The following is a 26,722-nucleotide window of genomic DNA, read 5'->3' on the forward strand; positions in this document are numbered from 1 at the left end:
TCCCCTTGTATTCCACGCCACTGTTTTTCTCTGTAAGCTCATGCAACTGTCAGCAGTAAGTCATTATCTTCATCAGGGCCAGCGCCGAGCCAGAATTGATCTAGTTCACATCCTGAAGCTGGACATCCTCTGGACCATCCTGAAAAGCACTTCCACTTTCTTCATCCACCTCCTTCTGCCTGTATGCTGAGCTACCATGGTGTCTCTCAGGATGCTAGGCCTCCTCATGCTCATGCTTTTACAGTGTGGTGAGTGATAATGATGCTCTACAATACCTCTGTGTGTGTCTTAAATGTTATGTTATCTTGGGGTGAGATTAAAACATATTTCAAATTTAAACATATTCAAATACTGGGGTAGGTTCTTGCTTGCTTATAGTTTCAGTTGCTCCACATGTTGGCGGTGATGGCAGCAGCTAAAATGAAAATGTATACTAGATAAATATATATTTTTTTAATAATTTCTTGTGAGGTCCTGGATAATTTGGAAGAAATTAGAAAAATTAAAATTGTCTTTATGTAGCATAACATTTTTTAACAGAATAAAGTGTAACAAAAAAGTATGACGTCTTTCAAAAAAATTTAGATCTTGTAGCTGGGAAAGGTAGGTGTGATAATGTTTGTGGTAAAAAACATCCGGTGTATCTATGTGAGATAACTTGGGTAAACCGAGCTAACCGTGCAGAGAAGCTGCGGTACCTCGCATCTCTTCTTTCTGTGTGTTGTGTGTTAAATAACTATACTTTTTGGTCAGGAACCCTAAAAAGAGATGTCTATCTCATCAGCCTATCCCACTATGTTAAATATTGTCCATTTTTTTTCTTTACTATTATATGGGTGTATATTTATTTTTTTATCTTTAAAGTTAGCATTTTCTGAAGATGAACTTGTACTGAAATCTTTATGAACATGACAGCTGAGCTACAGTAGAATTCAACCTTACTCAGTTCAAATGATATGCATTGGTGACATAAGCCACCAGAGTGCAGCAAAGACAACCTTCAACGTTCAAAAAGAACATTACTGTTTTGTCTATCAACAGATGCGGACAGTAGATGTCCAGATGACCTTCTCACGCTGGATCCCCCTCAGGTCACTGAAAAATATGGAGAGGTCATCACGGTAAACTGCACCAGCCAAGATGATGATCATGAAAGGATATACTGGACAAATGGGACCACAGATTTTGAGGTGGAAGATGTTGAGTCTTATGTCACCCTGGAAATGCCACTGTTGGAATGGAATGTAAAACCCCAGTGCAAAATAATGCAGAATGCCTCAGTTACTTGTACAAAAGAGCTTGAAATCACTATATACAGTAAGTGTAACTTCAAATAAATATTATGCAGTGAAAAAAAGATACAAAAAATACAGTAACTCCATTATGTAATTTTGTTTTGATAGAGAATCCAGAATGGGTTGACGTGTATCCTATAGATTATGGAAAGGTGGTGGAAGGGATGGAGTACCGGCTGCAGTGTGATATCCCTGAGGTTGCTCCTGTTCAGAAACTCTTTGTGAGGTGGTATAATGGCAATAAAATGATCAAGGAGGACAATTTCAACAATACAGCCAAAACACCAGTGAGTGAGTCTTCTATATTATCAGTCAGAATCAGCAGAGAAGATGATGGAGCTCAGTTTCGATGTGAGGCTCAGCTGGACTTTGGGCCACATGGACCAAAACTTCAGACTTTTTCTGGCACACGCACTGTTTCTGTGCACTGTGAGTAAAGTAAACATTCTGCTGTTTCCAGATAATTTTTTCATTTTTCATTTTCAACTTAGATTAAAAAAACCAAACTCAATGTAGTTCTCTAAAATGTAAATATTTGATTGATTAAAAAGACTACATTTGCCTCTTTAGATGCCCCTGTGTTCACCAAAGAAGCTACTGAAGTCTATAATGTGGAGGAGAATGACAATGTTACCCTGGACTGTGAAGCTGAGGGGAACCCTCCTCCTCACTTTCACTGGACCCTTAATGGGGAGAACATAACGGAGTACACGAGCAGCGTCTTTACGACTCAAGTAAACACTGACGCAATTTACACCTGCACAGCTGCCAATGACATCGGAAGAAAAACTAAGCAAATCCATGTTAATGTAATAAAAACCATGACCAACCATATGCCAATGACTACTGTGACCATGCACACGCCTGAGGCAGCACCACCAAATGGTATATTTATATATATATATATTGTATATATAAAATCAATTTTTTGATATTTTTGATAACTTATTTATTATGCTCCAAAATTAAACTCTAATGAAATATGTTTACGTTTGAATGACAGTTTGCTCCCTAACATTGACACCTGCTGCACTTGTGGTGAGATTTGGAGATCCAGCTTCAGCTAATTGCAGCACATCAGACACAGAGGCTACTGGAATGGGCTGGGAGGCTCCCTTTGGTGGCACAGGGTTTGAAAGTCCTCCTACTGTCACCTGGACTGTTGAAGAACTTAAATACTGGGAAATTAAACCGACATGCTACATTACACCAAGAAATGATAGCCAGTGTGAAGTGTCACTAGCCATCACTCTTTACAGTGAGTATAAGTCTACACACTGCTCTACACATTATCTTCTGTCTTTATCCTACGAAATGTTTGACGGTGTAAAGTAATGATGTTTTGCTTACAGAATCTCTTCATAGATCATTTACAGTCCACTTCAAAAGCACAGTAAATATAGAGGATACGATAAAGTTCAATAGCCTGAAATAGCACAATTTCAGTTTTTTAATACTAATATATATGCATATTTCTTATACAATTGGGATTACAATGTTAGGAATATTGTTATGCTTCTTTGGTCATCCTAGTTGTTTTACTTGTTTTTTTGTTTTGTTTTGTTTTTTTGTTTTTTCCAGAGACTCCAGACAATGTATCAGTCTCTGCGATTACTCCTGGTCCGATGCAGGAGGGCAAAGAGCATGTGCTGATCTGTCACGTCATGAATGTGGCTCCTGTGCAGAACCTGACAGTGAAGTGGTACCGAGGCAATGAAAGTGTGAAGACACAGATGTTTGATAACACCAGTGTGACCCCGGTTAATGTGTCCTCTACCTTAAGAGTGACTCCTAAGAGAGATTACAATGGGATACATTTCAGCTGCAACGCTGAGCTGCACCTCGGACCAGAAGGACCAAAACCTGTCCCTACTGTAACCTCAGAACCTTACGCTGCTGTTGTGCACTGTGAGTTTTCCATTCAGCTGTTTATTTGATAAATAGATATTTACACCCTCTGCTGATATCAACTTTGGTCATTTTTAATCTACACTTATGTTTCTTTCCAGATAAGCCACTGATGAAAGATTGTCCGACCCATTACACTAGTGTGGAGCATAGCTTCAGGATGGACATGTTCCCCTGTGAAGCTGATGGGAACCCTCCACCCACTGTTCGTTGGTACTATCAGGGAAAACAGATCAGTGAGTATCAGACTCTCACCAGGGACCACTCAGGAAAATACACAATGGAAGTTCTCAATGAACTTGGAAGGACCAACACCTCTGTTGATATCACGATTGAATGTGAGTACATCAGACCTGCTTGATTGTATATTTCTTTATAACACAGATAAACACACTTTTGGCATAATTTATTCAGAAAACTATTTTGATACAATGTTCACAGATGAGCCTTCGTTTGCCTGTAATGATCACTATGAAGTTAAAGAGAATGATAAGTTCTACATTAGCTGTGAACCAGAAGGAATACCTACACCCACCGTCACCTGGTATAAGAAGGGAAAAGAGGTTTCCCTACAACCCTGGACAAAGCATGATAGTGGATATTACTTACTTATAGCAAACAACAAACATGGAACAGCTAACCACACACTACATCTTAATGTTCTGTGTAAGTTTGAATGTTTGGAATTACAAACTTTGTCTTTGCATGTTCTTATTTTCTGATTATAAATACATTTTGCAACATGTTATTTCTTCTTCTAAAATCTGATCCTTTCCTCCAAAGATCCCCCTCGCTTTAAGGAGGGAAATGAGAGCAGGCAGGTGACCCCGGGTGCGAATGTGACCTTTGACTGCAGTGCTGAGGGAAACCCTGCCCCTGAAATCCAGTGGAAACGCAGCCCTGAAGCGAATGTGAGGGAGACCCATGGGTGGCGCCAGAAGACCATCAGTGTCACGGGAGCCACGTCTACCGACGCTGGGGTTTACACGTGTGTCGCCACGAATAAAGTTGGGAATGTGACAAAATTAGTCACTCTGGCGATAAAAGGTTATTATTATTATTATTATTATTATTACTATTGACTCTGTGAACAACACTTGTGTATACAGTGAAGTGCTGTCTGATATCGATGTTATAATGCAGAGGTAGCAGAAAAAACGAAAAAACCATGTATGCATCGACAAGTGAGAAGTTCGCTTTCGCATGATGTTGTTTTTATCTTGCTTATATTGTAGGTGAAACCACTGGAGCCGTCCTCCCAGTCTTTTGTTGGCTCATTCTACTCATCGTCCTCGTCGCCTTCGTCCTCCTCATGGTGATTGTCCGCCGCCGCAGCAGAAAACGCGGACAATACAGCTTCATTTCTGACAAACCCAAGGAAGGTTCAGATAGTATCCCTATGACTGCAAAGTCTGATGGGGTTAAAGCTTAAGATATTTATTACTTGCTGAATAGGTACGATGAAATCAGACTGGGGACTAAAAACATAATCATACATGATTAAGTTATTTTGAATGGAAAGAATGGTGTGTAAATATTTATATTAATTCCTGCTTTTTAGGTAGTGTCCTATAGGCTCAGACCGCTACTGACATACAAAGCCTCTTGTACAGAAGTGTTACAATGGAGAGATACTTATTACGACCACTTATCTTCCAAGGAATGCTTTTGACAAATCAGGTGCATTGTAACATTGGATTTTCACCTGTGAGGCTTTACAGTTTAACCTAGCTTTGATCGTTTTCCATTCTCAATAAAGTCACCCATATACTGCCTCAACCAACTTGCAGTGTTTCTATTTGGAACCTCTTCATTGCGCACATATACTCGCATTCAATGAGAGCAAAACCAGTTATTTAACTTTTGTCATCTTTTTGGTTTCACTTTCTTTGCTTTCACGTGTAGCCATGATTATTTTTAAAGCCTGAGTTTACATTCTAATCCTCTTGAAATGTTGGGTGTACAAAACAAACAAAAATAAACAAACAAAACAAACAAACAAAAAAAAAAACTACTGAAATTTTGGTCACACTGAAAAATGACCACTAGGGTGACTTGTATTGTACAAGTCTCCTAATTTCAGAAAAAAAAAAAAATCAGAAGTCAGTTAACATGAGTGAAAAAAAAAATGGCTTTTTGTCTTAATTATGAGTCATTCACGGTCATGACTTGAATAACTCAGTGTGAATTCGTAAATCTGCCAGCACCAGTCGACTTGCTATAAGCATCAATTGATCCATGCTGGGGAATTTCAAGATGCTCTGTCAGGGCAGCACAAAAGCTCAGCAGCTTGGTCTAGGGCACTTCAGCAGGGTGGCATCATAAACCAGGGCGGAAAAATGAATAAACAACACTGTTTAAACAAACAAACACATGATTTGAAACAACACAGATAATCAGGATGTGGCACACTTCTCTGGCCAGTTTCGTGTGTGGTTCGGGGCACTGCCCCTTTAAGAATTAGGATTTGGGAGTGACGCGGATATGAAAGCTAGTTTATCCCTCTTTGCCTCGCTATGAAAAATATTTGGACAAACTAGACTAACGACTGCCGGTGCTGGTTAATTAGGTAATTGTGATGCTAGTTTAAATTACTTGTTGAATGAAGCAAAACCGGATTGCGTAGTGGTTACTACTGATTTATCACCTCGGGATTATAGTTGCCAGGGCCGTCCTCCGAGCCGCTGCTGGGATAACTTTGGAGAAGTTCTTTGTATTCGGGGTGGTCAGGCGGCTTGGCCAACAAGCTGAACATGGATTGGGGCACAGATCTTTGGGTGAGTTAAGCATCTAGCCTTGCTTCGATAAAAAAAAAAAAAATATCGTCAGGATGGCAATAATGCAATTCCTTGAGCAGTGTTCACTCAAGAAGTGGGCAACGCTTAAATCCTGTGTGTGGGGAATAAATGTGCGAGGAAAACAAAAACAAAAAAAAAAAAAAAAAGCGATGAAACTTGGGCGATGCAGCTGCTCGCTGTGTTTGCAAAAACGTTGCATTCATGAACACGGTACCATTTTCAGGCAGTTTTCTTTGGCGTGGAGTGGTTCAAACAAAGAGTGGGTTAGTAGAAGACCATTTATCATGTTGCACTTGTGGAAAGTGAAGCACTTACACAGTTAATCTAGGATCCATGTTTACCAGTTGCTTTTTTTACTGCGTTACTCCACAGCTTTTTGTTTTTTTTCTTACAGCAAAGATGTAACGTTATGTCATGGGATATCTGCAGCGTCCAAGGCAAAGCTGTAAAGTGACTTACATTCAAATATTATGCTCGTGTTGTAAAGAAAGGAGTCCAGCAACTTGGAACAACAAGTTCAAGTTGTGAAGTGTTTTCTAGATTTTATGTCAGACCGAAAACGTCAGAATACCATGAATTCTGCAAGGCGCTGTAGGTGTGCTGAGGTGTGCTGCACCGAGTGGGCTGCTTCATTGTTTACAGTCTGGCACACCTTGCTTCCATGGAGATGAAGTCAGATGCTGTCATTTGCCTTGACAACAAGCTTCATCACTGGTGAGGTACCTCCTGTGTCCACTCGAGTGGCCTGATTGTTTATTCAGCAAACAGTGCACGGATTTCATGAGATACTGATTTTCTAATCAAGTGTCAAGGAGTCAAGTGTTGGGTTGAGTGCTCATGTTATTATTTTTTTCATTAGGCTCAGTTCACCTATGTTGTCATACAAATGAACTGCTACAGCTGGTAATTTTTTATAGCTGGTGGCTGTTTACTTCGTCAAAACAAATCAAGGTTTGTTTATAAGTAAACTGTTGGATGCAAAAGTAGTGACCCAGTCCACAACTAACACTAATCCTTTTGAAAAACCCCACCATGCAGCATACTGCCATGATGGCTGTCCATGCACTGCACCAAGGAGATAAAGCAACACATTTGCGAACACATGCACATTTTCAGGGAACCTTAATATGTAAAATGGAGCATTGCAAAGATGAGGATGGGGAGGTTGTGACCTCATTACAGAGGCTCCCCCTAGGCCTCTTCGCCTGTCCCTTTTCCATCCTACGTGCTGGTGCAACAGCCTAATTAGTTTTGCCCTACTTTGATTGAGTCAGAGAAACATCCGTACCCCAGTATTAATCAGAGGCTCTATCTTTGTGTATCAGGCTTTCCTGTTCATCACATTAAGTTGTTTCACTAATTTCAGAGGAAACTCTTCACTCAAAAGCCAGTATTCTGTCTTCAGTCTGTGAAATATAAATTATAGAAGTCAAAGTTTGTTTTTTGTACTATAGCCTCACCTGTCGGGTTAGACAAAGCCCTGCAGGCATAATTGGTTATGTTAATGTTTGGCCAGAGAGTCATGCCGTGGGCCAAGTCAGCTCTCTGGCATCTGTCCCCTGATTGTCGTTAATCCAATGGCTATTTTAAGGCACAAGTTTGCAGAGTGGAAGATCAGTGTCTAGGCATGAGCTGTGATAGTGAGTGCTACCAGGCCACTCCTGAGAACTACTGTGGCAGGTCTGGTCGGGCCAGGCCCTTCATTTTCAAGAAGACAGGGTGACTCAGAGCTGAAACATCCACCTAAGCCTTGTAGGTCGGTGACTTTCAGTGTGACTCCTTTACAAGTCATGCGGCATGCGGTTGATGCCACTTTTCTCTTCAGCATTTCTAGAAGTATTGGAGAGCTTTAGATCCTTGTTAGATTCAGATGAGACCTTTGATACCCCAATTTTGAAACAATGATGTAGCCCATCAGTCTTAGTGCACCCCCTTGTCTAAATCTGTGCAATAAATAGCAAGTTATATCTCTCCATGTTTTGAAGTTCTATCATTTGTTATAATACGTAAAAATGACTCAAAATGACTCTATGGGAGGGCATGGGCAGAGGGCTGAAGCTGTAAAGAAATAATCAGGATGCAAGCCATAATTTTACATGAAACACGGCATTTGCTGTTCAAATACTGGCAGCTTGAACATTTTACATGTGTCAGGAGCAGTTTCATTTACAGCCATTTATGATTTATGAAAATCAGTTCAGTACAAACCCAGTCTACAGGGACCTATAAAGATTATTTTGACTGTGGCTTTGGATGGTGATAAATTGCAGCAGCCTGACAGCCACTGGTGTTCGACTAGACACCGACTATGTCCTTGAAAGCTATTTTGATGTATTTTAAGACCGTTTTAATGAGGTTGGCTTTTCTAATTGGGGCACTCTTGTTTTGAATTAAGCAGTCACAATTAATTTATAGAGATTATCAGTCGCTACTTTTTGTACTTTTATAAAAGAGCTTACAGTTAGAGTTCACCCATGGGCCATCCTTTTAAAGCAATTATGCACCCAACCTGAGAAACATATGGCATACTCAACTACATAGAGAAAACAATCAACAAAAATATAACCATTTTGTCAGAATAAGAAGAAATAAACAACCCAGAATATTTTTTTGAATTTTGAATTAGAATTTACTCCATGACACAAACTACTACTTAGTAGATATTTTGTTTAGCTGTGTTAAATCTGCTGCAGCCATTTCTCCTAGTTTTATATTGTTAGAAATGGTTGTCTTTATGTCCCTTCAGCTGTGTTGTCATCTGCTGTTCAGGCCAGTTTCTCACCTCATATTAAAAAACCCAGTGCTGATGCTTTGGGGGGAAAAAATGAGCGCTCTTCTTCTCAAATTATTATAGAGATGATGTGTAATCATCAGGTGTGTAAATGATACAGTAAAGTGTAGCCCGATCATCTTATACAACATCTGCTAAAATCCATGTACTTCAGTACTATGACATAAAATCACAAATGAATGTTATCTTTTTTAAAGCAGGGCTGGAGAGGATAGCTAGGTCAAACAGTGGTTTGGCATCACAGTAGGATTCAACTTCCTCATTAATGTTATGCTATCTCATGCTGTGATAGATATAACTATTTAAATGAAAGACAAAGGTGCCAGGACACCGATTGACACTCCCAAAAAGATCTGTTTATTACAATTAATAAAGACTGTTGAAGGATGGCAACCAATCAAAGGACAGCTGTGATGCAGAGTCTTTTTATCTTAATGCAGAAGTGTTCATTTGTCAAGCATATCTTACCTCAATCTGATAAGTTTTGCAGTGTGCGCTGTGCAGTTGTGTTGTTTATGTTGGTGTAAATACTGGATGGGACAGTGTTGGCCATAACTTGCTAGTAGGATCACTTCAAGTGGGAGACAAAAGACTTGTTTGGAGATCCACTGCTCAACCTACACAGAGACTACACCTAACACCTCTCCATCAATCTCCACAGTAGTTGACCTGTTTTGCACACTGCTATAGTCTGACTGGCAGACCACAACCTGAATATGCAAACATCAGACTTATCTATGCAAAATGCCTGTATCACGAGCTGAGAAAGTATGAAGCTTCCATTTCTGCTATCATAGCCTTTCCATAATAGGATGCATGAACTCATCTTAACCATGCAGTAATTGACAGTCTACTATCAAGAATAATTCAGTTATGTCAATCCCATTACCCTGATGCAAGGTTTGACCATTGATCTATAACTCTGGGAGTGACCGTGGCTAAAAGATGATGGCACTGCGCTTCCACATGGCATACCTTGCCTCTCCAGTTGTTCTGTGTAACCGTGACCACTATTTTAATGCGTCTAAACTTCCCTCTTTCACATTCTTCATCCATCACATCTTGCCATGTTACAGTGGGCTGTGTAAAAGTTCCTGAGCACAGCGATAGGTTAGGCCTTAACCAGCAGTCCATGTGTGCTAGCAGCTGTGCCTCTTTATGCTTGCACACAGTTAGTCATTCTTAGTAGCTCCTTACCAGTTCAATTATATTTTGATTCCTGCCTTCGCTGCTGGGTTATTAGGTAGCTGCATCTTTAGTCTTCTCTTCTGTTGAAATGGTGAGGTTGAACTAGATGTACACAGTTACTGCTTGGGTTTAAGGTGTTCAAGAAAACAAGAAGAAAATGAGTTGTTAACACAAGCACCTTGGGAAAATATTGACTGTTGTTACTTCTGCTCCATAATTAATGAAACTAAATCAAACCACCAGTGCTGCCTGTTGGTTAGGTGTTATTGTGGTGATGGATTGCAGGCCTCTGTTTTAACCTTTTAGCTGTGTTCTGTAATTAGGCTAAACGTTGTCTCATTCATTTGGGTTTTGTCTCTTTTGTATTACCTGAAGGGCAGGAGGGGTACAGAACAACATGGCCCAACTTGTCAGGAATCCCCTTTCCAAATTGCCTCCCCCCTCCTCAATAATTAAAGCAGCAGCAAAGAAAGCTTGGGGGAAATGTTCAGAGTGTAGAACGAGGGAAGATTAGTATAGATATCATCTCTCACTATTAGCGGACTTGTCTGAGCTTGTAGGTGTCATAAAGTACGGACCAGAGAAAGAGCAAAAGAGGAAGAGAAACACAATATACCTCCCTCATACTGAAAAATGGAAAAAAAAAAAGAAAACTCAGCAACTTCAGTTGTACATGAAACAGACATGAAATAGGTCAAAGCTCTACACTAATGAGGACTCTGTAAAGCTCACTTGAAGTGATTTAATACTTGACCCAGTACAATGCGTCAGAAGAGCGCCACCTTCTTCCTGCCTGGGAGTTTGTGACCCCTATTGTGACCCTGTGTCCTTCCACTGTCCTCACTTTCAGACAACACAGGTACCTCACGGGTTAAAGCTGAGCGGAAGTTTAGAGACGGTTGCCAAGATTTTCTGCACATGTGGAGAGCATTTGTGGAATCCAACATGTAGGAACAAACCTTGACGTGTTTAGTTTATTGCCCTCCATTCATGATTCTTCTAGATGACCTCAAACTCCAGACCAGAGGAGCATCCCAGTTATTCCACAGAACACATGTTCCATATCCCACAGTGTGATGCCTTGATATCTTTTCCTTATTTGTCTCTCATGCTCCTTTTCCCCAGGACCAATATGACATCATTGAGAGGCACACACAGTCTGGCCTGGAGCTGGTGGAGAAGTATGTGAAATTTGTGAAGGAGAGGACAGAGATTGAGCAAAACTATGCTAAACAACTGAGGTAGGCCTCGCTCTTGTTGCCGTTCCCCTGTGTTATCTGCCTCGAATGCTTGTGTGCCAGTGTGTTGCTCAAAGCAGCTCGGGTCAGTGTGTGTTTGTGTGTGTTTGCATGGGTGCATGTTAAAAGGCTGTGAAGGAAATGTTTGTGGGGTCTTATGACTACTTTGGGACACAATCTAACTTGTCTCTGAAACACTGGCCTCATTCTCCAGCTGCAGTGTGCTCGCTCTCTCACTCTTTCTCTCTTCATCCACGGTGCTCCCTCTCCCAGTTGTCCTCCCGGTCTGCAGGGCCCACATCTGTTGTAGTGCTGAGCTTTGCTGGAGAGGAGAGGAAGTGGGAGCAGACTGGCACATGATAGACAGGATGTGGTCAGAGGGAGAGTGAAAGAAGGAAGAACAGCTATTTTGATATGTTGTTTTTAATTCTATTGTATAAAAACAGCCAGTGGGTGTATAGTATAACAATTTAATTTAGTCAGCTTTCTTTGTCTGTCTTCCTTCTTCTTACAGTGAGACTTTGTGAAGTATCTGTTGACCAATTGTTTGATGCACTTTCACTGTCCACAGGAACCTTTCAAAGAAATATAACATAAAACGGAGCAGCAAAGATGAACCAGAGTGCAGGTGAGCCATTATGGGTTTTTATGCAAAGAGATGCACGACTGAAACCGTTTGAGGTTCAGTTTTTACTTTTTCCTTAAAGTGGCTGTGAACATTTTTTTTTTATTGTAAGAAAATAAAATGACATTTTGAAAAAAAATGAAAGGGGTTTTGGTTCACTCTCAGAGTAGTTTTCAGCCGAAGCAGGCAGCTGTTTTCAAAGACAAAGCCCAATACCCAGACAAAGCCCAATACCCACTATACGCTACCTGCTCACCACCAAACATCAGACAGACACAGTTAGAGACTAGCTGATGAACATATTGCAGCATTTAGCAGCTAGAGACAAATATTTCCCACAGGAGTAGGTAGAGACCAAAAACAGAGCTAAAAGAGAGTTAATATTGAACTTAGTGTCATGAGATGTGCAGAAATATAACTCCAAATGAAACAAATCTGTCATTGCAGGTTTGAGGATATGAACTCATGGAGCACTTTATTAGGAACACCTTACTAACACTGCGTAGAGCCTCCAGTTCTTTGTGGCATGGATTCTGCAAGATGTTGGAAATCTTCCTTTGAGATTCTGGTTCATGTTGACAGGATTGCATTACAACATTTCTGCAGATTTGTCTTCTGCCCACTCGTACTGCAGCTCTCCAGTCCTACCACATCCCAGAGGTGTTCTATTGGATTCAGACCTGGTGACTGGGGAGGCCACTGTAGTACACTGAACTCATTGCCATGTTCATGAAACCAATTTGAGACGACTGTTGCTTTGTGATATGCTGGAAGTAGCCATTAGAAGATGATTAACTGGGGCCAGAAAAGGATGCACATGGTCGATACTCAGATAAGCTGTAGCATTCAGATGATGATTAATTGGTGTTAAGAGGGTGTTAAGTGTGCCACGAAAACATTCCCAACAACATTACACCACCACCACCACCCTTGACTGTTGACACAAGGCAGGTTGTGACCATGAGTTCATGCTGTTGATGCTGGAACCCAATGTGAAAATCACAGGAGACATGAATCAGAAATACTCAAATCAGCTCATCCAGCACTATCAATTATGCCACAGTCAAAGTCACCGAGGTCAAATTTTTTCCCCATTCTGATGTTTGATGTGAACATTAACTGAAGCTCCTGACCTGTATCTGTATGATATAACGCACTGGCTGATTGGATGATTGCATGAATAAGCAGGTGTGCAAGTGTTCCTTATAAAGTGCTTGGTAAATATACATTGAGCTGCAAAGCAGTGACAGGTAAAATTGGGTCAACTGGGTCTATTTGGATTACCACCTGTCCCTTATAGCTTGTTAAGTGCTCACTGAGGGAACTAAAAAAATTAGAACCCAAAGGTCCAAATAATATGTTTCATACTGATGGTAATCTTTGTGTCATTAATGTGATCCTCGCTGTAGTGTTGTGTTGCTGTTGGAGCCTTTTAAATGGCCCTAGAAGGAAGCAGGAATCCAGCAGCTTCTTATCTTGACTTGGCCCACTGTTGACTTCTTTTAGAGCTTGTGTATTTATCACCTTATCAGTGCCCCCATCACTCTGTCCTTATCTCTCCGCCCTTTCCCGCCCTTAATGGTAGATTTTCCAGCTACCAGTCTTTTTTGGACATCCTGAACGAGATGAACGACTACGCCGGGCAGAGAGAGCTAATAGCTGAGAACATGATGATGAACATTTGCATTGATCTCACCAAGTACCTGCAGGAGCTCAAGCAGGAGCGAAAGACGGTGAGTTTGTTTGGAGAGGACCAGGAGTGTGCTGGGTTAGGCTGGTTAAGGTCCATCTCTGCAGCATCCGGTATACTCCAAATAAAGAGAATTTGGTGCGGCTCCTTAGAAGAACTTTTCCCAAAGCATTGTTGTTTGCTCTTTAATACAACTCCAACTGTAACTTCTCAACTATGTTGTGTTGCAGAGCTTTGGGCCATTTTTGCTTTGCTTTGATATGATTTTACAAGTTTCATTGTTTACTTGATTTTGATCCACGTCTGATCTCATTGCAAGCTCCTTTATCTGGTGTGGGCAACGTACACAGAAACACTTGAACTTGCACTGAGTGTATAGTATACACCAGTACACTGGTATGTGCCTGCAGCATCACATTTAACAGCAGTCTGAGAACAAGGCCAGATGGGATTTTCATTTAGTATACAGCACACACTGCTGAGGTGGAGTGTAAAGGGTGGGAGGAGAAATGTGGGAGATTTTAAAAGGAGTGGAGATCTCACTGTTGTGGCAGGAAGGAAGCCTTACTCAGTGTCTCCTGAGGGAGGCTTGGTTCAGACGCTGTTGTGCCATTTCTCTATGAGGAATGCTTTGGCTCTGTCCCACTGGACTGCAGAACACTGCAGCCGTGTACAGGCTTGCGCTGCAGACGTGATGTCTCAAACAGACACGCTGGTATTTGTTTTCTTGTCTGTTACGTCGTGTGACTTTAGGAGTTCATTGTTTATTCTGTGTCTGCCCCTGCGCATGGCCGTCACCCTCTCTGCCGTCTGACCCCTCCTCTCACACTGTCTGTTTTTTATGAATGTCTGCAGTATCTCATGGAGGCCAAGAAGGCCCAGCAGAGTTTGGAGAGCACCTACAAGCAGCTTGACAGTGTAAGTCCAGTCTTAGGATTTTAGAAGATTGATTGAAAGATTTTCTCTTGTACAGTTTTCCTGAAGAAGCATCCAATATGGTTGATGTACCACAACATTTTATATTGTAATAAGGAAGACTATATTTCTTTCATTCTTTTTTTAAAATTTTCTTTATGTTGGGTTAATTAGAAAAGAAGTATTCTCTGTAAAAGAATGACTGCACACTCATTGTGGTCAGTCAGTTGGCTATATTTGTCTATAGTAAAAATAGTTGGACGGAATCGAAAGCAGGTTTCAATTTTGGACTTGTATCATCAATCCAAGACCTATTTAGTGATGGAAATCTTAAGGTCCCAAAGCCTGAAACCTCCCCTATCCATCTTATTTAGAAAGGCAGTAAAAATAAATCTTTTCAATCTCAAAATAGTAGGACCTCCTCATATTTCATTCAGGCAATGGCCTCACTTAGAAAACCATGTTCATTTCATCCTGCCGTTTCTCTCTTTCATTTCTTTCTGCGCACCAGAGTAAAAAACGCTTTGAGAGGGAGTGGAGAGAAGCGGAGCGTGCAGCACAGTATGCAGAGAAGACTGATCAAGACATCAATGCCACAAAAGCAGATGTTGAAAAAGTAACAAGGGGGGGAAAAAAATAAATCTACATGATAAGGACTATTTCACACAATCAAAGTAGAATCAGGTGCAACTGGCTAACCTGTCTGCTGTGTGTGTGTGTGTGTGTGTGTGTGTGTGTGTGTGTGTGTGTGTGTATGTAGGCCAAACAGCAGGCTCACATGAGAGCACATGTAGCAGAGGAGTGTAAGAACGACTACGCCGCTCAGCTTCAGAAGTACAACAAGGAGCAGAACCAGTTCTATTTTAATGATATGCCACTCATCTTCAACGTAAGTGAATTAAATGTTCCTGCCTTCAACATTTATTGGAGTTAATGTGCTACAGTGATAGCTTGTGTTAGTTGGCCAAAAAAATGTTACACTGAAGTTTTTGGTATGATAGATGACTTATGTTGCTGACATTTTGAGGTTGAAATTGAATCACATTTAGCACTTCTCATTTGAAATGCACAATGTATAATTTCCAAGTGACCAATTTATGCTGACATCTTGATTTTTGTTCAAAAAAATCTGTGTGTCACAGCTACTGTGTGTTGTATTTTGTTCTGTACCATAGAAATATCATATCATGAATTTGATATTGAGATATACATTGTATTATGGACTATGTATCGTGTGTTGTCTCGAACCTAATAATGACAGTGTCTGAGCAGCTGTTGTTGTGTGTTCACTAGAAATTGCAGGATCTGGATGAGAGGCGAGTACGGAAGTTGGCGCAGGGCTACATCTTGTTCTCAGACACGGAGAAGCATGTGATGCCTATCATTGGCAAGTGCCTGGAAGGCATTACTAAAGCTGGCACTAATGTTAATGAGAGGAATGTGAGTTGGTCTCAACAAATGCTAAATGGATTTTAATGTGCAGCATGGCTTTATGCAGCCCATTTGTTTTATTTGTGCATCTGTTTGATAATAACCCTTGATTGCTCTTATCCATAATTGCATTTAACGCAGGACTCCATGGTTGTAATAGAGCAGAACAAGTCAGGGTTTGAACGTCCTGGAGATGTGGAGTTTGAGGACTACAGTCAGGGCATCAACCGTGCCTCATCTGACAGCAGCCTGGGTACACCCAAAGGCCCCATGGACCTTCTGGGAAAGAACAAGAGCAAAAACTTTTGGCTTTTCAGCAAAAGGAGTAAGGTAGGACATTTTACGCTAGCAGAGCACATTAGGCCAATTTTAGCCTAATGCAATGGGCTCACATTCTGCATTGTGGAAATTGTGAAATGAATGAATTAGCATCAACAATCAACGACAGCAGATTTGGAAATCTGCAGGTTGGCAGCCAGTCAGATTAGTGGGACTTCTTGCACTGCAGCGTTACTGTTTGAGCTGCAGAGCCAGCAGGCAGAGTCAGGAAATCCCCTTTACAGAGAGCACTCATGATGGACCTGTGGTTGTGGCTACACACAAATGCAATACACAAACACACATACACAACCCTCTCATCTCTAAAGTTCAGGATAATAATGCATGAACCTCTTTCATTATGTTACACATGAACTGACACACACCCCAACACTTCTAGAAAAGGTCCTTTGCATGACTCTGTCCCTGGCTGTGAGTGAATAAACCTTGCCCCCCCCCCCTCACACCCTCCCTCTCTCTGCAACGTGGTTTCCAATAGGTCAACTGGCAGTCAGCATTCTGCTGTGCTTGTGCTTTCATCAGCACACGGCCCAAACAATATTGAATTTTCCTCTACAGGGATCCACAAACACACTGCTTCCATTATACTGCCCAGAACCTAGCATTATGTCTCTCATCACAATAAAATCTTTGTACCAACACTGGGATGACACCAGGTTTGCCAGGTCAGAAAAACTAGCTCAGGGCCAACCACACATCCATGTTAAAATATCAACGTTGACATTTTTGTGTTAAGCTCTTGAGTATCTGCTTGGGTCAAGAGCGCTTCACTACAGTTTAAATCATGGAGCACTCTTGCTGAGGTCCAAAATTAAAGTGGTGATATGAGAGGCTGACCACTAACCAGCTAATGGTCCCCCTCCTCCAGTCCCAGAGCTAAACGATCCCTTCTTTCCTCTCTGCAGTGTTTGCTTGTTCAGCGCCTCTCTTCTCTCTGCATGTCTTACTGGCTGTGCTCTGCTCTGCACTCTTCCTGTTCTGTGTATGTGTGTGGCACACTGCTCTGTGTCATCAGTCATGCTCTCCCAATTAGGCCTGTAGCAGTATGAATAGGAGGCTGACTATATTGGCTTGAGTGAGCTTTTGGTTTATGTCTGGTCCCAAAACGTTTCCATTCTTAACTGCTCTCCTGTATTTAGATCCCCATAACTCTCAAGAAAACTAGCACCTACCCAGTAGATGTGCACATAATAATAGTGTTGTACTCGCAGCTCCCAGTATTTACACAAGGAACCTTGTTGTAGGGCTGTTTTAGACATTCACTGTTGGAAACTAGAAGGTATCAGCCTCCTATGTAATTTCACTAATAGAGTCCACCCCCACCTTTCCACATAGACATGTAGCTGAAACAGAGATTTTGCTGTCGTTCACTGCAGGAATGTTATCAAGTTAACCTCTTTGTAAGAGGTCACGCAGTGTATTCATCAAGCCCCAAAAATCTACAAGCACTATTCCATGATGCTAATTAAGCAGGCTACTAATAACAACTGCACTGATATATGAATTAATATTTCATCCATAAAGATCAGACTGGGAGATAGCACAATGATTAACTTTGAAAATTTGGCTTGGGGAAAGTTTTTCTCTTTTATAATGTGAGTTATTATCACAGCATGATTCATAATACTTGTCATTTATATGCATATATATATAAACATATTACCATTTTCACTGTAAATGCGCAGGATACTGCAACCTCGCTAGACTGTGTGACAGCTTTGTAAACTCTGAGAAATTTGCTATGATATTTTTATTATAAACCAGCAGTCTGATTTGAAGGAGCCTACTTCTACCCATTCGATCCTGGGCCACTTATTTGGGAGTGAAATCCAGATTAATGTATCCAAGCTCTCCGTTGCAGTCATCATTTGCTGTTTGTGCATTCCGGCCTCATGTAAGAGTTGTTGGTCAAACTTGAACCATAAAGCAGTTGGGTAACTCTTCACTTTAATCTTCATTTCCACTTCCAAGTAAGAAGTGATGCTCTGTTCAATTAGTTGTAAAGTTTTGTCTTTGCAGTGTCTCTGCAATGAGGCTGGGGAGTAAAATAACACAATAGCCTATGATGGGTAAAACTTTGTAAAGAACCAAAATAAAAAATAAAGTTTTCTTCAACCATTTCTAGAAGTTCAAATTTGGTTTAGTCTAGCTGGCCTGCCCCAGTTCCTCATTGTGGCTCACTCTACCCGTCAACCTGGAGTGAGTGTGACTGCAGGTGTTGGACTGCTGTGGTACTGGTTGGGAGCTGTGGTTGGTTGCTTGCAGTGTGTTTTTTTGTGACTTTGGTTTTTTTTTTTTGTTTTAACGTGCGTGTCAATGAGAGCCAAAGAGACAGATGTGTGTTTGGGCTTTCGTGCTCTCTGGGCTTGTGTGCTGGGTTTGCTCCAGTGTTGTCTTCCTGGCTTTGTGGTGTGCTTTAAGGTGTTGACGGTGTCTTTTTCTTTCCCTTGTCACCTTGTTTGTTTTTGTCTTCCCTCTTTTTTTTTTTTCTATCCTTCTATCCCCCTCTCCCCCATCCCGTACACCACCCTATGCCTGCATATCTCATGCTCGGGTGCTGGTACTTTGGTCTCGCCCCACCCCAGCTCTCCCCGTCCACGCTCCCACCTTTCTCCACACCCCCCGCCCCCTCACCTGCTAACGGACCCCCTTCCCCCAAGTTTGGCCGGGACCCCCTGTCGTACTGTTTGAAGGAGATCAATAAGACAGTCAAACCCAGAATCTCTTCGTTCCGGACACTCAGGAGATCGGTGAGTCACCAGAGGAGAAGGTTCAGGTGCCAGGAGACCGCTACCCATCAGGGCTCGCACATCATCCTGTGTTCCTGCCTCTGCGACAGTCACTGAACTCCTCAGATGAATAAGACATAAACATTTTCAAGGCTGACACATGTGGCATAGCTCTCACAGTGACTCTACCCCTATTTTAATATCTGTGTGTGTTAGAAATGTGATGAATGCCTTTTTTGGGTGCAGAGCCACTTTTAAGTATGTTGTGAGATTTCTTTCTATACACGTACCGTTTCTTTTCTCCTCAGAAGTTTACTCCAGAGAGGATCACGGTAATATGGACAACAGAGCTGGTTATGGGGTCTCAGCTGTGTGACACATAAAAATGGCCACCTCTCCATTACAACAACTCATCACATTATAACGATTCCCCCTTCACAAAACCCTGCTGGGGTTTCTGTGTTTAAGTGACTGAACTCCAGCATCTTGTTATGAGGCAAAAGGCTTTGTCTGTTTTGAAGAGGTGGCCACCTGGTGGTGGAGCAAGGGAGGAACGCTTGGTAGCACACTGAGACAGCTGGGCAATTCATAACCCATTTGTCAAATGGCCCTAATTGTTTCTGCACTGTGATGTGTCATCTTTTCCAACCAAGACTTAATATCTTGGACTTAAAATATTGGACAATGTAGAGTTATAAGAGTGTGCTACATTTGTTGGTCCATGGGTGGTGGTTTTGGGTTCAGCTCACTGTTGTACATTTTACAATTGTTTTTTAAATTAATTTGATCCCAACACATGTGTAACTAAGAGATTTGAAACCGATGTTTTAAATGTCAGTTAAACATTGTCCCTTGAGCCGAACTCAAACCGCATGCTTGAGTTCCGGAGATGTGTGTTATTGTGGTTACTGTTGTTATGAAACTGCTGCTCTACAGTAGGCCAAAGATCAGTGTTAAACCACCCTTCCTGTGACGTTTTGCAGCCCACAGTGACAGAGGACTTCGCGCATCTTCCTCCAGAGCAGCGCAGGAAGAGGTTGCAACAGAAACTAGAGGAAATTTGCAAGGAATTGCAAAAGGAAGTAGATCAGAGGTGTGTGTTTTGTGTGTGTGTATATATGGGTATCCTTCTGCGTATTAATAACCATCTCTGTTAGAACCTCTCTGGCAGGGGGGTTGGTAGATACAACATTCATGCAGTGCACATCAGTGTATATAACTCTGTGGTGCCTCTGTGAGCGTTTGATTGTTTACCCAGCCCTGAGCTCTGCAGGGAACCGATTTCTGCTGAAAGTCACTTTCCCTCTTCTCCTCTTGTTCTTCTCTTCTCACTCTCTCTCCTCTCTCTTCAGTGAGGCCCTGGGGAAGATGAAAGATGTTTATGAGAAAAATCCTCAAATGGGAGACCCTGCTAGTCTGGCTTCCCAAATCAGCCAGACATCCCAGAATATAGAGCGGCTCAGAGGAGAGGTGAACAAGTATGAGGTAACCATGACGTTTGTTGTTTATTCATATTATGAGGCTCTCATTTGTTAATTCAAATATATTATGAGGCCATGAGACTCTCAGCAGTTTATTATAAATTCATTAGGTGTTAGTTTACTTAATATATTATCACATAACCAGATTTCTTGCTTTTGACTACAGTATTTTATGACATCATAATGGCCTCGGTTGTTCAACATTTTGACGTAATCTGACAATATGCTATTGATTGAAAATAATCTTTAGCTAATTATAAGTCCTGATCCTGATAATATTTGTCAACCACAGTGTAGATAGATGGGAGACATGGGAATAGAGAATGGGGAGTGACATGAGGTAAATGGTCTGCATGGTCTGCATCCTAGCCATTCTGCTATGAGGATGCCCCATAATTTTCTGGTCTTTCTAGGAAGATAAAACATGATGTGAAAGGGACAGGTGGATGCTGCTTTTCTAAGAACGACAGGAGGCAATTAGAGGCCTGTAGTACCCGATCACTGCAATCTGCGTCAATAACATATCTATCAGTTGATGGATTACCTCACAATAAACAGTATTAATGGTGTTCCCTGTTCTGCCCCCGCATCACTGTGGCTCTCATCTCTCGTGTAGACTTGGCTGGCTGAAGCGGGAGGTCGAGGGGACACACTGCGCTACAAAAGTCACACATTCAACAATAACGGAGCTCATGATGTACAAAGGTAGCACTCAGTTCTGCTAATAGACATTATGTTTGACACACTGTCTGCATTGTAGAGGAAACCCATGATTTATTTTTTTCTCTCTCTAGCCCTGATGGAGCTCACTCTGATGAAAGCACTCCTGATCCCTCCCAAGCCATCTATGCAGAGTTTGATGATGACTTTGAAGATGACGAACTAGCTGCTCCAATTGGGAAATGCACAGCCATGTACAACTTCCCTGGTATGTAACCTGCATGAGAAATGAGGTTACAACAGTTCATGGACAGAAATCAAGAGTCAAAGTTTCTGTGGTGTTACTCAACAAGCCTTGTGTAGTCTTGTGTCAGGGATATTTGCTACCTTTGAGTCTGTCCTTTCCCTTTCAGGTGCAAGTGAAGGGACCATCTCTATGCAGGAGGGGGAGGTGTTGGCTGTGGTAGAGGAGGACAAGGGCGATGGCTGGACCCGTGTCCGCAGGAACAATGGAGATGAAGGCTACATACCTACATCTTATGTCACTATCACCCTAAACAAATGACAGTCACACGCTCGAGGAACAGCAGAAGAAGAGGTTAACACTTTGGAAAACTGTGTGCAGTTCTTCTCATGGGACCGATCATAAAGAAGCCACAGCACTCTGGGTGGGAGACCACTGGTGTATCCAGGAAGGGAATCCAAAGAAGGTGCTTTGATTTCTTGAGCTAGGTGCCCCATATTAGAAGAGGAATGGTGCTTACAGTATGTTTCTCATCGCTTACATTACATTATTGTAATCCAAGTTACTTAAACCACCTAAACCACGAGGTTATTTTAATTTTGATTGCATGTCACAATAAGTTTTTGCTTTTGGTTCGGAAGTGTTGAATGGATCTTAGGCACCATCATGGTACAAGTGCTGGCCTCGTTCCACAGCCTAATAAGGCATTAGCTTCTGAATGTGATAGGAAGTAGAGAAGGAGGAGGGAGATGAGAGCTGCTGCCATCTTTACACTGAGTGTTAATTTCAGTAATAGTTAGGAGGAAGTTACCTCACCTGTTTACCTTATTGAGATAAAAACTGACCCGCTCTGACCCATAATAGTCCACTCTGCCGCTGATCGTAGAATATAATCTATTGCAATTTTTTTTTTTTTTTTTTTTTGTCTCAAGCGTGCCACTTTCTATCTTTAATAGCACTTGCGAAGATGTACGGCACCGTCACTTTGCTCGCGGTTGGACTGGAGATCTTGAGTGTCCTCAGAGGATGAGTGAGGTTTTGGGGAAAATGCTTCACTTTTTGGTTTTCAGCCATTTGTGAGACCAGAGGTGTGGACAGCTCTCCTGTCACAGTAAATCACAAGCACACAACAGTACAAACACTTTTCAAGTTCAGACAATCACAACCATATCATCATTTAACTTCAGTCTAAAGCAGTAACAAGGATATACAGTAGCTGTTGTTTTCTAATAGTTACAACCTGAAAATTGTACTAAAAATAATTTATTACAAATCTGTATGTTCTATAAATATTATTTTCAAGTTGTACTTTGTATTAAGGATGTTCTCACATTTCGTCCCCCCTTGCACACAGTGGACAGTTTGTAGCCACAAAAGGGAGTGAATAAAGCACACATAAAATGTGCTACATTAAGACTATTGTATTTATGTAATAAATAATATATATTTTAGCTATCACAACACCACTATTGTCTTATTAGCTTTTTAACCATTCAAATAAAGATAGTTACATTGTGAGAGGAAAGGATAAGTCTCTCATTATGTTGCTGATAATGTTTTGTTTGGATTTACTTCACACCTTTTCTAGTTGATCCACGTCCTGTTTTTATGTTGTTATTGAGCCAGCAAGAAGCAGTAACTGCTCATGTGTCTTTGGTGCCTTTCTGGTTAAAAGCATTGTGTATATACCATTTTTGCATATAAGATGTTTCTGTTTTTTTCAAGACTAAATAAAAGCACATTTCAAAGTTAGAAGTGGTTATGTCATTACTGGCCTTGGAAAAATAAATATTCAAATTATACATAGTGTCTGCTAGTCCTGTGAATTTTGTATAATTTCTTGAATGATTTGTGAATTTAAAAACTGACACCCATTTCAAGAGTTTCTGTCCCCCTGAACAACTGAGTCAATACATTTTCTGCTCCCCAGGACAGTTTAGTCAATACTTGTGAACATGCATCACTTTAAATGGAAAGCTGGAAACCGGAGAACTTGAATTTATGGTTTCACTGGGACGTTAAATGTGGCCCCATATACTATAAAATGAATGAGGCAGTGGATGGATACAAGATTTGAGGTTTTGCAGGTCAAACACAAGATTTACTGTAGATTATCTCTATAATAGTTAGGAAAGTATGAGTTTCATGTTGAAATCTGTATTATCTTAATCATGTCCATGTGACATCACATATTTCATGAATTTCATGACGCATGAAACTAGAGATAGTCATGGTTTGGTGTTGATGTTATCTTGTTATTTCTTAACAGTACCAGCACAGTCGCAAAATTGCTGTTGTGTGGACAGAAGATGGTTTAACAGCAATCTTGCTGTGCAAAGAAATAACATCAATTCTAAGACTTTTCCTCCATGGTTTGTATTCAGTTTAAATGCTGTAAACAGGCAGGAAACCATGTTTTATCTATTATGACAAGACAATCCATTCGCATCCACTACAGTGTAAAGTTTAATTTTCAGGACTCTTAGGGTTTGTAGCTCCACAACCCCACCCCAATTTATTCATTTATATTTTAAATGTGTTAATTTGATATAGAATAAAAGGAGGAACTGAGCATAATTTTTTCAGGGGAACCAGAATTCATTGCCAAGACTCTAACCATCAACTGATCAAAGTGCATGCAGCTCATGCTCAGTAGGTGGCACTGTTGCATCATTTCTTAAGGAAGTGGCATAGATTTGCCATCTACTCTCCCCTCTGCATAATTATGTTTTTAATATAGGCCATGCATTTGCATACCCGATTAAATTGTACTTGCTTCAAAACCATACTGTTTATGATGACTAATTAAATAACCTCAAATTGGCATGCTCCCCACTTTCATAGTCACCTTTTTCACAGCAGCAGACAAAGACAATGAACGTGAACTTGGTAAAAAAAAAAAAAAAAAGGTGAGTTATTTTGTTGTATTTGTGGATATTAAAAATCACTGTGGAGAAATGATGGAGGTCTGTTCAGCTAATGGAGCATCCAGCAGTGGCATGCTGTGGCATTGACTGACTGGTCCGATGACTGAGGAAATGGATCATCATTTGTATGCAAAGCCTTTATTCTCAAGATGCTTTAAAGGTCAGCTTTTCAATAAGGCTACTGGATCCAGCCAACACCCTGCACCTGCCTACAGCTGGGAGACAACACCGCATCCTGGCACCTCAGCCCAGCCTGGTGGGAACATTAAAGGGGAATATCACACTAAATTGCATATAACTGAGAATAAAACACCTGCAGTGGTTCCTTGCCATGTTCATGCACTAAGCATGTTGCACTCCTGCTGTAACATCCCTGACAGAAGATGTGAAAGCAACATGCTCAGAGGTTTAAACCCACACAGAGAGATGAAGCAGCAGTTTTGCGTCCCTTGTGACTCATTAAAGATGTACCCTTTTTAAAACAGACAACGGAGAAAGGCCAATTTCACCTTGGCAGTCACAGTTTACCATAACTGTTAACAACATCTATCTCTGACCCAATGACAGGGATTAGACTGGAGCTGCTCCAGTGGTTTGGAACGTGCATCGGCAAGAAAGAACAGGGGAGATGCTTTGGCAAGAAGATATAGGTGCCATAGTTGGTCTAGATAACATTTACAAGATTACATCTCTCTCTCTGCATCTCATATAATTCTATAATTTCTCCACCTTTTACATGAGATACAGATAAATAATATGGCACATTAGTAATCTGGGTTTCACGAAATCCATTTGGCTCGTCTGATTAAACAAAAATACCTATGAAGCATTTCTTTAACTTTCTTCTATGTGTGTAAGAAAAAGATAAGGAATATATATTTATATGCTTGTGCCTTTGTGTAATTAGCATGAAAACTCATTGAGAGAACAGTGGGGTGAAGCAAGCTGCTTTTCTACAACTCAGAATACTATAAGTCAATGTTTTCACATATTTTAAACAGTAATGGATGCTCAGGGTTTTTAAGGGTCTAAGTAAATTAAAATGTTTTCTGTAACTTTGCATCAAAAGATTACATGGCATACCGCTGCAGAGTCTGAGGTTTTCCCCCACACAAAACTAATGGTGCTCACTTCCCACTTCATTGATCTAATTTATTGGCTCTTCAACTTGTCACTAAAGCTGATCTACTAATGAGAAACAACCTGATGATCATTAGGAATCCTTTGAGGTCAACTGAATATTTATGGTAATACTGACAAAGCTGTGCTGTAAATAATCATCCTCTGGTAAAAATTCAGTATCTGTATTCCATGTCAGTCCCCCAACGGGTGTTAGTGATGTATCATATCCCTTTTATTACGGTGGGTGCTGTTACAAAATAAGCAATTATTTCTCTGCCTGCTGCACCACAGGTGATTAAAGATTTAAGGATTCGATCTTCCAGCAGTTTCTGCAGGAAAGCAGACAGAGATGGAGGGAAACCTTTAAGCTTCTCAGCAGCTCCATGTGGTCTACAGCGTATTATCTCACTATACCATTAAGCCATTCGAAAAGACCGTTTACAAGATTAGTAGGACAATCACTGAATAATGAATATTTCAAGTTCAGAGTTTGTATAGCACCTCCTCGACTGCTTTGTGGGATGTATAATGAAGTTCATGAATAAACAACTAACTTTTGCAGCTGCTTTGTGAAGGCTTTTATTGTAACTTTACTGTAGATTTATAAATAAAAGTCCCTCAGATTAATCACTGCTTCATGTTCATTCCTGCGGCACAGCTTAAGGCCAATTTTCTCTCTGTTTACTACTTCTGTCTTCTCACAGCCATTCTGCTGGAGCCTGTTCCCGCCACATTGGTGGTATTCTGCATCTGTGGATCCAGAGAGAACTGTAATAAGCCCCACCACCACTCAAAAGTATTTTAATACCACCATCAAGCCTGCATTCAGCACCAGTGGAGCCAGGAGTAATGCAACACCTCCATAGACTCAGTATCATCTTCATCACTCAGACATAAATCATTAACATGAGAATAAATCCCACACAAATAATGATCCGTGTATTGAGCTGTCTAATTCTTGACTACACAAAACCACAAACTGAATCAAAATTTCACATTATAGTCAAATCCACAAAATCCAAAAAGAGACAATTAGATCACTTTTTCAACATTAAATATACAACAGTGTGCTGCAGCCTTCACAGCAGCAGTCCTCTTCTTGGCAGATATTTGGCTTCACAGGCAAGATGTAAAAATAAAAAAAAAGACCCGTTTTCTTTCTTTCCTTTCTGAAACTACAAGAAAATAACATTTCTTCTTTTCAAATCAGTGTTTTCAGATATTCTTTTGGAAACTGCATGTTGACAAAGGGCCCAAAAATCTGTGTAGAATTGGAAAAGTGTAAACAGAAGACAATCGAAGCTCTGGTTTGAGGGCAGATATTTAGAAATGGTTATTTTC

At 40.9% G+C, this 26,722-nt stretch overlaps 2 protein-coding genes across 4 annotated transcripts; both read left to right on the forward strand.

Annotated features, from left to right (window-relative positions):
- Positions 1-32: 32 nt before the first annotated feature.
- Positions 33-4,982, forward strand: LOC139614520 (vascular cell adhesion protein 1). Its single transcript, XM_071471854.1, has 10 exons — positions 33-248; positions 1,042-1,317; positions 1,404-1,724; positions 1,866-2,180; positions 2,299-2,553; positions 2,877-3,203; positions 3,305-3,541; positions 3,645-3,869; positions 3,987-4,250; positions 4,439-4,982. Exons 1-10 carry the CDS (start codon positions 197-199, stop codon positions 4,633-4,635), a joined length of 2,469 nt encoding a protein of 822 aa, XP_071327955.1. The 5' UTR covers positions 33-196; the 3' UTR covers positions 4,636-4,982.
- A 693-nt stretch (positions 4,983-5,675) lies between these two features.
- trip10a (thyroid hormone receptor interactor 10a) lies at positions 5,676-23,139 on the forward strand. Of its 3 annotated transcripts, none has more exons than XM_071471865.1 (15): positions 5,676-5,980; positions 11,106-11,221; positions 11,790-11,846; positions 13,429-13,576; positions 14,389-14,451; positions 14,960-15,064; positions 15,209-15,337; positions 15,742-15,888; positions 16,021-16,209; positions 18,804-18,968; positions 19,931-20,040; positions 20,300-20,432; positions 21,045-21,133; positions 21,223-21,356; positions 21,502-23,139. In XM_071471865.1, the coding sequence occupies exons 1-15, from the start codon at positions 5,957-5,959 to the stop codon at positions 21,651-21,653; spliced, it is 1,761 nt and encodes a 586-aa protein (XP_071327966.1). In that variant the 5' UTR covers positions 5,676-5,956; the 3' UTR covers positions 21,654-23,139. The 3 variants fall into 3 exon arrangements, with proteins under 3 accessions (XP_071327966.1, XP_071327983.1, XP_071327975.1); XM_071471874.1 differs by lacking the exon at positions 18,804-18,968 and adding an exon at positions 19,256-19,279 and having other exon boundaries at positions 5,823-5,980; positions 21,502-21,792; XM_071471882.1 differs by lacking the exon at positions 18,804-18,968 and having other exon boundaries at positions 5,715-5,980.
- The last annotated feature ends 3,583 nt before the right edge of the window (positions 23,140-26,722 follow it).

Source organism: Trachinotus anak, unplaced genomic scaffold (assembly GCF_046630095.1).
Source record: "Trachinotus anak isolate AG129_WGS33_773 ecotype Australia unplaced genomic scaffold, CSIRO_AGI_Tana_v1 ptg000003l, whole genome shotgun sequence".
Taxonomy (NCBI): Eukaryota; Metazoa; Chordata; class Actinopteri; order Carangiformes; family Carangidae; genus Trachinotus; species Trachinotus anak.

What these genes read in the sequence shown, in the direction of transcription:
- LOC139614520 (XM_071471854.1), top strand. Translation starts at nt 197, where the DNA reads ATGGTGTCTCTCAGGATGCTAGGCCTCCTCATGCTCATGCTTTTACAG. An exon ending in GCTCATGCTTTTACAGTGTG is followed by an intron (nt 249 to 1,041) that starts GTGAGTGATAAT and finishes GTCTATCAACAG; the next exon opens with ATGCGGACAGTAGATGTCCA. An exon ending in TTACGCTGCTGTTGTGCACT is followed by an intron (nt 3,204 to 3,304) that starts GTGAGTTTTCCA and finishes GTTTCTTTCCAG; the next exon opens with ATAAGCCACTGATGAAAGAT.
- trip10a (XM_071471865.1), top strand. Translation starts at nt 5,957, where the DNA reads ATGGATTGGGGCACAGATCTTTGG. An exon ending in AACTATGCTAAACAACTGAG is followed by an intron (nt 11,222 to 11,789) that starts GTAGGCCTCGCT and finishes CACTGTCCACAG; the next exon opens with GAACCTTTCAAAGAAATATA. An exon ending in GAGAGGTGAACAAGTATGAG is followed by an intron (nt 20,433 to 21,044) that starts GTAACCATGACG and finishes TCTCTCGTGTAG; the next exon opens with ACTTGGCTGGCTGAAGCGGG.